This window comes from Calypte anna, chromosome 1 (genome assembly GCF_003957555.1).
Source record: "Calypte anna isolate BGI_N300 chromosome 1, bCalAnn1_v1.p, whole genome shotgun sequence".
NCBI lineage: Eukaryota > Metazoa > Chordata > Aves > Apodiformes > Trochilidae > Calypte > Calypte anna.
The window spans coordinates 122,146,676-122,158,174 of NC_044244.1; the positions used below are offsets into that span (position 1 = coordinate 122,146,676).

The window sequence follows — 11,499 nt, forward strand, 5'->3', positions numbered from 1 at the left end:
GCAACTCTGTGAAATGCAGCTTTTTTTTTTTTTTCTTTTTAATCTGTCTTTCTATGACGTGAATTGATTGAAATGAATACACCACAGTTCTTAGTGAATTGGTTCCAGTGCAGTAGTGCTTTTGACAGGATGGGATAGCTCATACCACATGTGGAGAAATCATTTTGTTCAGCAAACTCCTCCTTGTAGCAAAGCCAGGAAACATATGTATTGTACCGCTATGATACCTCTAAAAGGACAAGCTCAAAACTTCACATATCATTTGTTAAATTTATGTTCAGATCATAAAATAAACTTTTTTTTTAAAAAAAGATACTTCCGTATGAGAAGGGGTTTGTCTTGAAAAGGAATTCAGTCTAGCCCTTTCTACACCAGTGAAAGGTTCTTTCTTCCTTTTTTGTTCACCTTACTCAGAAGTAGCTCCAGAAAAATTTACATTCTACTATTTACAATCCAGTCTTCTAGTAGAAAAGGTGGATTTGGCATATTTTTTTCTGCTTTTGATATTCCATATGAGACAAATATCTTTGCTACACTGGGAATGAAGAGTGAGGGGGAAATTAAATGACTTCCACAAAATCTCCCATCAGGTTGATTGTAAGGCTTGGTATTACAAGTCCTAGACCAAGGGTTACCAGGAGCCATAACTGAAAGAACCTTGATGTCAGGACAATTTCAGAAGATTAATATTAGGAGTGAAGCACAGAATTCTAGAATGGTTTGGATTGGAAGGGATGTTAAAGGTCATCTGGTTCCAACCCCCCTGCATGGGCAGGGACACCTCCCACCAGACCAGGTTGCTCAAGGCCCCATCCAGCCTGGCCTTGAACACTGCCAGGGAGGGGGCAGCCACAGCTTCCCTGGGCTACCTGTGCCAGTGTCTCACCACCCTCACAGGGAAGAATTTCTTCCTAGTGTCTAACCTAAATCTCCCCTCACAGCTGTCTAATAGCTGAGTCTGTGTTCTGGGTGCTGCTTTAGAAAATTCACTTTTTCTTTTTTTTCCTCCTTTTCCATGGAGAAATTATGTTTATAATTCTGTCTGTCAGATGAAAGTCTTGGTGTTAATTCTCAGAAAAGTAGCCAGGGTCAAGGTAATTTTGGTGGTGACAGTGTAAACTAAGTAGTACTTCAGGTTTGAAAGTTTGTATAAAAATGGCTGAGTCCCTCTGATACAAGAAGCTGAACTGTAACCTGGTGAATGGCTGATGGTACCTCCTTGCTTTTATCCCTGGAATTTTCCCATGAGAACCTTTATGCTAGATAAATAGATGGTGACTTTCCTTTTCACAGCAAAAGAAGAAATTCCTGAAAACAGGAGTGCTAAGCGATACTCTGAAGACTCTCCACCATATACTGCTCCTCTTTCCCCTAAGCTTCCCAGAAATGATGCTCATCCATCTGAAGGTAATTACATTAGGTTGGGATTATATATGAGGATTATTTATGGTTTCAGTATTTCCAATTGGAAAGGACTGAGTTCAATGTATGTGTCTGGTTTGTCTCTAGCCTTTTGACAGGTCAGGGTGAAAGCATGTTAATTATTGATCACTGGCAGTGATTTTGCACTTTGGGAAGATCTACTGCAAGTTTCAGCAGTCCTTCTGCTAAGCCTGCTCACTTTTTTTGTGAAGGGGCTCAGGCAGATAGGTGATGGATGAAGCCTCCTGCTTCATAGATGTCAATTTAGCAAACCACTTGCCTCAAAATGGGTTAGGAGACAAACTGGGAGCAGCTTTTAATAACTGTAGCCTGGGGCCATTAGGTGAGTAAGGGTGTAGCTTGATGATATGATTCAGCTGAGTCTCTGGCCAGTTGCCACTGAAAATTGTGCAGCTCTGTTTCCTTGCCTCTTTGTCCCTGCAGTGGGTCCCAGGCCCCATGGCTGGATGGTGAACTGAACCAGTGAGCAAAATCACAGAAAGCAATTTGGTGAAATGTAGTCTGCAGTGTATTTCTCTGAACTGACCTCACCATGGACTCGGATGAGCACAGGAAAGGGTTGAGTAAAACACAGTTGTGGTGGGGGGAGCAGGGAAGCCTCCCTGTGGCAGCTGCCTAGATTGATTTAGTTCACTGATGGATAGCACCTTTTCCTGCACTGCAGCTCAGCTGCAGTAACTGAGCACATGTCTAGTCTTAGTCTGTCTCAGGAACAGGGTAGAGCATCAAAGTTTAAATCTCACTGAGAAAGACTTAAAAATGTGAGGGTTTTTTATTGTGTATTTGTAGCCTGTTGGTTATCCATCCGATACATTCTCTTGCTGCAAGATATTTGTACAGAGTTTCCAAAGGCTTTTTAAAATATCAGAGGGATTAGTTATTTCTTTTTTTGTTGTTTTCTTTTTTTTTTTTTTTGAGATTATCTCAAAAAAACATCTATTAGCATCAGTGGGGGAAGAATGCTCTCTTTTTCTTTGCAGATTGAAAAGGCATAGAACTACAGCTAAAGCAGAAAAGGATATAAAATTTAAAAGTTCAAAATGGTAGCTTATTAACTACAGTACATCTTATTATTTTGTATAAACATAGCACATTTTCTTCTTTGTATATAATAATAGCAGCAGAAAAAAACAGTTTTGCCTTGATTGCTGATTTCTGTGTCTGTCCAACAAAAGTACAAGTTTCCATACTACATTGTTCGCTTAAGTCAGATACTTCTGGTACATAACTTAATAAGTGTAAAGTACTTAATTATACTCAGATAAAGTTTTTTGAGTTGGAACAAAACACGTGTTTGGGCAGATCCGTGTTATTTTGTAAGAAATCTTCCTCAAAGTAACATGCATGCACATGATCCTTTTTAACCCTTGTTTGCTAGTGGCTCCCTTTTACAGATGCAGTCACTGTACTCCTTAAAATACATTTTAAGATCAATAGTTCTTTATAAAATTTTAACTATTTTTTAATCCAAGTATCTGCGTTATTGTTTTGCCGTGGTTTCAGAGGTTTGCATTTGTACTTTGTGTGTTTCAAGAGGCAAAAGTGTTTGCAAGTGTTGTGTGTTTCCTATTAGGGCAATGTCCTCTGCTAAAAATCTGGAGGCAATTTTAAAGCGGTCAGCCATGGGTTTGTTAGCAAGAAAGGTCTGCCCCCAAAAAGTTCTGCTTCCATTGAGACATAGTTGTCTTGGAATGGTTGTTTTGAAATATAATTTAAAGGCAAAATGGAATAATTGTGGGAAAGGGTCTTTCGAACAGTTCTTTTTCCATCTGATCTGCTCAGGGATATGTTTTGCAGATTTTGCCATCACTCTTGCTCACTAACAGTTTCTGCTTAAAGTTATGAAAGATAAAGGAGGGGAGGCAGGGGGTTGGGGAATAACTCAGTGTCCCTCCCACTGAAAACAGAGTGTTCTTACTACTGTGGCCAATTACATCATTCCTGTTATGTATGAGGCAGAACAACTGGCTTTTAATTCCCAGAAGAGCTTCAAAAAAACAAAACGTCTGATTCCTGCTAAGGCCTTCAGTGCTTAAACAGTCTGGCATCCCTGCATTTGAAACACAAGGCCTTTTATTGCCCTTTTATTAATCTACCCAGAGATAAGGCATTCTGCAGTGAAGTCTCCTCTTATCCATACCACTGTTACTCACAACTGCTCAAAATGTGGGAGGAGTGTGTCATTCATTGCTCCATGGATTGCAAAGCTACATTGCTAGGCACCAATTTTTTAATTATCTGTCATACCTATTGACCACTTTTTTACCAAGACTACAGCTGTGCTTTGTTTCTAGACAAGCTAGGTAGATGGAAAGGGAAGTGGATTGGACACTGTAGTTGCTGAATGGGAACACCTTCTCTGAAAGGTGGTGGCCCTCAGAAATATGCCAGCTTTTCCACCTTGGGCATGTGAATTAAGAATTTACAGCAAGATAAATTAAATGCTGGTATCTTGGGAAAAAAGAAGCAGTGTTGATTTTCCTCAGCCCTCTTTACAATTGATTACTTTAGGAGATGTGACATCAGAGGGAAATCTGGGATATATGTAGAGTAAATACAATTAAATTCTTTTGTAATACAGTCAATTTGAAAAAAATCTTTGTGTCTTCAGAAGTCTTGACAAGGGTTATATAATGCAATTGTTTATTAAAAAGCCTATATTTGGAACCTCTACTTTTTTATTGCAACATGCATATACATTTTTTTTTAATATATTAGATGGAGTTGACTGACACGTACTTAAATATTTAGTCTTTCAGTGGGGGTGTATTGGCTGTATTGTTTCATCCCACTTTTCAAGACTTCTGAAATCTGAATCATCAGGTTCAGTCAATTAAACCTTAGAGTCCTTCATATAGCTTTGCTGTTAACTATCTCAAGTATCACCTCAGACTTTTGGTCTTGGACTGAGATTTCTGTTAGTGATTTCATTCTCTCCAGTTCCAATCTTGCCTTGGTTGGCCACCCTTTAATTTTATAGTGCATATCATTGACTTCATCTCTTAAAGTTTCTCTTAAATTTTATAGAATGATGACTTACGTTTTTCAATTTGGGAAGCTGCTGCAACTACTTCATGCTGACAAATATAAAGAATTCAGTTTTCTTGTTTGGTTGTGGTTTTTTTTAGAAAAAACTCAGTAACAGCTTCTTTGCTTTTGTGGGTCAGATGTAACAACGTACAAAGTTTTGCAGTTCACAGAATCACAGAATGTCACAGTTGGTAAAGACCTCTAAGATCACTGTTTTCAACTGTCAACATACAGCCAGTAAAATAAATGAAATATATTTATCAATATCTGTATTACCATGCTCACTAGAGCATGTCATGAACTACCTCATCTACGTGGTGTTTAAATACTTCCAGGGATGATGAATTCACCACCTCCCTGGCTGGTCTGTTTCAATGCCTAACTACTCTACTCTAAGTAAAGAAATTCTTCCTTATATCTAGTCTAAACCTCCGTTGGTACTTCAGGCCGTTTCCTCTGGTCCTGTCATTATTTACTTGAGAGTAGAAGCCGACACCCACCTCCCTACAACCTTCTTTCAGTTAGAGAGCAATAATGTCTCCTTATAGTTTCTTCTTCTCCAAACTAAACATTCCCAGTTCCCTCAGCCTGCCCTCATCAGACCCTTCTGTTCTCCAGTGGATGTTTTGTGGGATATGGATGTGAAAGAGAAGGGCTTGTGTCCATGAAAGCTCCTTCATTCCAAGTTAAGAGTTGTTCCATCATCTTGCAAATCTCTCCTTACTGAATTCACTAAGTAGTGAGCTGGCTGGCTGAGTGCCTTTGTTCCCTGTCAGGATGACGCTCTCAGAAGACCTAAATCCTCTTAAGTTTTTCACTGCCCTCCACTTTTGAACAGGTTTTAGCAGAGAACCTACGACCTCATGAAACAAGTTGAAAACATACACAAGGAGCTCACTGGGGTTTTTAGGAAAATACTCTTCCTGTAATTTGAATGATTTATTCAGCCAAGAAATTCTTGAAACTTGTCATGTAGGAAGGGCAGTAAAAAGTTTATTTCAGGAACTTGTTCTCCAGAACATACCAGTTCTTGTCTCAAAAATTATGTGACTTCTCTAGCATATGTTTTATAACTTAACTAGGGTAATTTTCAAAATGATGGTGTGGGCTTTACTTTTCTGTGTACCTGTTATCTCTATTCTCCTGCTCTTAACTCTCCTGCCAAGGCAGCATTTGTTTAATATACATTTGTGCATCATACTTTGAACTTCTTTCTTGGCCTAGATATTGGCTTCATCTAAATAGAGAAGAGAACATATGATTGCTAGAGAATGGAGTGTGTTTTTGTTGATTTCAGGGTTTTTTCTCCTCACATGGCATGTTTCTTCCAATCAGAGCTGAATTTGGTTGACTGACAGAAGAATTTTCAGTAATCAAGCAAATCTAGCTTCTGTCTCATGGCACAGGGAAGGGGACTGAGCTCTGCTTATCCGACTTAGAAACAGAACTGACAGGCTCTAAAAATTCATGAGTCTTTTAAGCAGACATTGTGTTTTGCAGTGTAGAAATAAGTTGGTAAGTATTAAAAGCTAAAGTGTTAAAAGAACCACAGAATCATTTCAGTTGGAAAAGACCTTTAAAGTCATCAAGTCAACTGTTAACCTAGTCACACTTCCAAGCCCACCACTAAACCATGTTCCTAAGTGAAATACTTTCTTCCTGAGACATTATTTTTATTTTCACTTGCTCAATGTGTTCAGTAATTTACATGTATCTTTAGCTTTCCTGAGTCTGTGCTCATAGACCCTGCCCTGTGCAAAGAACTAACTGCATATACATACAGTGTTGTGGTCAAAATGTATAGCATGAGTGTGCCATACTTGGCACTCAGAGCCTTTTGTGGTTTTGCCTGTAACCTTTTCAGTTTTTAATAATGGCCTCTGACATATGGGGATCTATAGATGATTACTGAACACTTGTTTATGAAGTGATTGACTCCCTCTGCTGTTTTAGGACAAATTAAACAGTTGTTAAATAACATGAAAGTTTTTATTTATATTAAAAATTTCTTGCAAATTAGCACACTCTTAAAGGTTAGCTTTTTGAGAATATGTTTAAAAGAAGGTAATGAAAAATCTTGACTGAGACTGTTTTATGCATCAATATTAACGCCAGACAATTTTACCCTAAAAAAATTTTTTCTGTCTCTTCTCTGTTTATGATATTTAACAAATAGTATTGTTGTACTTAACAAATACAACTGAATTTATGGCAGACTGTCTCAAATTTGATTTAGTAAATCTTTTGCTACAAAAAATGTATAGTAAGAGCCCCATGATCATTTGAGGAAAAAGGGCAAAGATCTGGCAGCAGTGATTGTCTTGCAGGAGGTTTCTTAACAGGCTTACACTCTGTCAGTATCTTCAAGAGAACTTAACAAGGAGTTAAAAAATAAAGGTGTAATGTCCATTGTTTTGAGTGTAAGTGATACTTTGAACATAGCAATACTTGCTTTTTGTGTAGCAGAAACGTTGCCTATAGAGGAAAACAGCACTTCCAAAGAACACCGATTTTCTGAGGACTCGATGGATTCTGCACTTAATTCTGTAAATCCTTCAAGCCCAACCCGTCAAAATTCCACAGAATATCGTACTTCAGGGAGTGCCACCTTTTACAGAAGTTCCCTTCAGCCAGTGACTGTTACCTCAAATTCAGCTCCAGTCCTGCGCAGGCTGTCCCTGAGCTCTGCTGGGAGCAGCGCTTACTATGAAGTCAGTAGGAATCGACTACAGAGGCAGATTGAAGGTAAGCTCTATAACTAAACTTCCCAAAATATGTACTTGCTTTTGTTAATATACCAAGTCCACAAGTTATGAATAAAGAAATTTGTTGGTTTTTTTTTTTCCATAGAAGAGCTTGTATATGAAGTGAGATGTTGCGCTGTTGCCAAGCGGGTCAGGCTTGCTGGCGTAACTGCAAATGCAGAACTTAAGCCTGTTAGGAATAATACTGAGGTGTAGAAGCCAAGAGTGTCTTGGCTGGTGCACTTTCCTCTTACTGCTGTTATGGACCCCTCAGGAAGCCATACCTGAGAGGTCTACTTTTATGTAGCTTATTTCCTGAGCATCTTATCGACTATTACTGTGCTGAAGCACTGGGATAGGGTTTCTTTCTGTCCCTCCTTCCCTCCATCTGTACAGCTTAACCAGCCTTTGCCACATTCCCAGTTAATGGCATCTTGGGGCACAGGAGCCAAGTACAAGTTGAACTAATCCCTCTAGTTATGTCATAATGCTAATGGTTGTGCTGCTGTAAATATTTTCAGTTATATAAAGCATTTAAAGGGAAATCATAGAAATATAGAATTGGCTGGGACCTCAGGATCATCAAATCCAACCCTTGATCCACTACTGCTGCAGTTACCAGACCATGGCACTAAGTGCCACATCCAGTCTCTTCTTAAATATCTCCAGGGGTGGAGAATCCACTGCTTCCCTGGGCAGCCCATTTCAATGTCTGATCACCCTCTCTGTAAAGAAATTCTTTCTAATATCTAACCTAAACTTCCCCTGGCACAACTTAAGACCATGCCCTCTTGTCTTGCTGAGAGTTGCCTGGGAGAAGAGACCAACCCCCCCTGGCTACACCCTCCTTTCAGGGAGTTGTAGAGAGCGATGAGGTCTCCCCTGAGCCTCCTCTTCTCCAGGCTGAACACTCCCAGCTCCCTCAGCCTCTCCTCATAGGATCTGTGCTGGAGTCCCTTCACCAGTCTAGTTGCCCTCCTTTGGACCCGCTCCAGGACCTTGATATCCTTCCTAAACTGAGGAGCCCAGAACCAATGGGAAGAATCAATGAAGTAGCTCTATATGATTTGGAGGAAAATAAAACATTTTTCACTTTAATAGATAGACTTCATAATAGACTTCATAATAAAAGCTGCATGATAATATTGAGAATGAAATGTTATCCCTGTAAAAACTAATGATATTTCTTGTTTTCACAAAATTTTTGTATTTAAAGCTGCAAGTTCCACTACTGGGCCAGATTTGAATTCACTAAAAAAGGAACCTTCAAGAATATTGAGTAAGGATCCTTCTACCTGGTCAATAGAGGAAGTAATGCGTTTCGTCAAAGAAGCTGATCCACGGGCACTAGCTCCACATGCAGAACTCTTTAGGAGACATGTAAGATGCATATCCATTCTGTTCTAGTAGATTGTGTGTCACATTAATTTCTTAAAATGCAGCTTTCAGGTCTATCACGTTATTTGCAGTTGAAGGTAGACTAAACACTGCTTGTATACTAGAGAGAAGTTGAAAATTTTTTTCTACCTGAACCTCCTCCTGCAGTATATTTTCTGTGTTCTAGTCTTGTTAGATTGAAATAAATACCCCCTGCTTTCCAGCTTATATAGAATAATGCCAGTTCTGGAAGTATCCAAGTTTAATGGCCAGCATCCATGGTATCCCTGTCATCTCTGGTTCCTCTAGAGCAGATGGCATCTTCATGTACAGTACAGGGCATTTGGACTATATAGATGACACCTCCCTAAGCAAGTCTGTTTTGGAGACTGATTATCTTGAAATAGAGAAGCTGTAGTATCTCACTAGCTTTACACTTGGTCATTAATACTGAAATTCAGAGAATCAATTAAAATACTGAATTCATCTGTTTTGAAAAAATTTCATAAGATCAAACTAGACACTGTATTTAGAGAGAGAAACTGTGTCAATTTCTCTATACTGTTTTTTGTCTCCCCTTTTCTTTCTCAGTGTGCTTTTTCTATGGCAGGAAGCCCAGCAAAGAGTTGCTTTCTTATTTCACTATATATATGGCCCACCAAAAATAAGCTGGCTTTCTCTTTAGAATTGTTTCAGCCTTATTCTTCTCCAGCTTCTACTAAGAGTTAAACTTCAGAGTAAGCTGGATTAGAAGGAAAACTCAAAATAACTTTAGCAGAGCTTCCTGTTTTATTCTTAGTACTATATGTTGAGTAAATGTCACTTGTTTTGTCAGGTTTATGCTTCAAAAAAGCAAAAAACACTAGTTTTCCCTATGATATTTTAAGGAACTAAGTGCCTGTCTACAGTATGTACTGCTGCTAAGAGCTTAGGACTGCCACATTTCATCAGCTTCTCCACCAGGCAATTAAAATCTGACTAAGTTCTCCTTGGTCTTGATGCTAACAATCTGCCTGGGTTAACCTGGACTTAGATCTGTCTTACTTCACGGATTTAGATGGTCTGTAACCCCTTCCTCTGTGTGAGTGTTTGCATGTGCATGCCAGAATCCTCCCACAGCTGTGTTCAAGGTTCAGTGCAAGGCCTCAGAGCTTGGATCATTTAATCTCTAACTGCCTTGGCCTTCCTTTGCAACTTCTTTTTTTTTTTCTCTTGACTCGTTCACTTTTTTTCCCAGCCGTACCTAATTTTGAGGGCTGTTTGGTAATTTTCTTTTACTTAATGTTATGTTCTTCAACATCTCAAATACCTTAATTATACATTAAAAATACTAATAAAAATTCAATGTCAGTAGCCATCTGTAAATATAAAATTATAATAAATTACTTGTTTTTATATACTAGTTTTACTTTTACTACAGTATAAAAAAATATAATGTACTTTCCAGTTTTACCATGCAGCTTGTTAAAGTAATTGTATGTTGTGTTTATTCTCTTCCTTCTGCAGGAAATTGATGGGAAGGCACTACTCTTACTGAGGAGTGACATGATAATGAAATATATGGGACTGAAGCTGGGGCCTGCCCTAAAGTTGTGCTACCACATTGAAAGACTTAAACAAGGAAAGTACTAGCCAGTGGAGATATCACAAATATGTGTGTTGTATCACACTAAGCTCTCAGGTTCACAGCCATTGCCTTTATTTGGAACTCTTTTAATGATATAAGTCGTGTTTACTTTTTGGAAGTGCTCTCAAAATATAAAAACATGTTCAGGATAAAGAGGGGAGAATAAAAAGCTGTATTACAGTCTAGCATATTTCAAACTATTTTGGAAAGTTTGGGTGGAAGGACACTTGATCATACTCGGGGTGAACATGTCAGATCACAGTGCTCTGAATCCTGGAAAGTATGTTACAGACTTAACTAATATGTTCATATTCAGAACCAAGATAGCTAAATCCCAAAGGAAAATAATAGAACAAACCAGCATCAGGTGTTAATAATTTTTACAGGGATGGCTGTAAACTTTTATATGTCAAGAAAATTCTAAAGATCTCGTCTCTGTAGTAAATACTGTGTCTGATACTTTAGCAGAGTAATACTCTAGTATATTATTCTAGATTATTCTTCCTAGATTTCCATAAAGGGAATAGCCATATGAATTGGTCGTGGGGGATAGAGGTGTGTAGAGGGAAGGGTTTTGGAGAAGAGGGCTTAATGCAACTATAAGCTTTTATAAAGTGTGGTTATCAAGTCCTTTGTAAGTTGTGAGGACAAATGTACCGTATATTGTTGATTTATGCAGGCAATAAATGTTTCTGTTTCATGGAAGTGCATATTGGCTGTATAAACAGCTATTCTGGGGAAGACTGATTTAACTGGAACAATGCATCCACATTTTAAACATTCCGTCTTTTTGCTGAGTTTGGCATGGATGTGTGTCCATGCTTTTTATAGATACTTGTGTATGTGTTGGCGAATTACATACTATATATATATATATAAAAAACAATATATACATACATGCTGTACATATGTATTCAGTTTTTTTTAAATGTGTACTTTGCACTGTGCCAGAGAGAACTGTACAACTTCTAGTTGTTTTTTTTACCAGTAAATTTAGTTGTGTACTTCTTTCATATTCATTAGCACCTGATTGCTTTGTTGTCCATTCTTGGAGTCAGAAGGTGATAAACAATCAAAACATGGCTTTATTCATACAAGCAAGATCCCTGTACTATGCAATACTCTTGGTTATTCATCCCTTAACTCTGAGCCATATATTCTGGTGTATTTCTGAAAAGACACATTTGGTTCCAGTATTTTGGGCTTATTTCCTATAAGGAAGTGCTACTGTGTAACCAGTAAGTATTTTTGGGGGGTAAAATTGGTGCTGATTGTATA

The 11,499-nt window shown here is 38.3% G+C and overlaps 1 protein-coding gene across 1 annotated transcript in view; it reads left to right on the forward strand.

The window, feature by feature from the left end:
* Positions 1-10,226, forward strand: part of SCML2 (Scm polycomb group protein like 2) — a 70,896-nt gene extending 60,670 nt beyond the window's left edge. The window contains exons 11-14 of the mRNA XM_030458557.1: positions 1,294-1,407; positions 6,940-7,218; positions 8,434-8,597; positions 10,101-10,226. Coding sequence (XP_030314417.1) covers positions 1,294-1,407; positions 6,940-7,218; positions 8,434-8,597; positions 10,101-10,226 — 683 coding nt within the window. The remainder of the gene's footprint in view (positions 1-1,293; positions 1,408-6,939; positions 7,219-8,433; positions 8,598-10,100) is intronic.
* Positions 10,227-11,499: the final 1,273 nt, after the last annotated feature.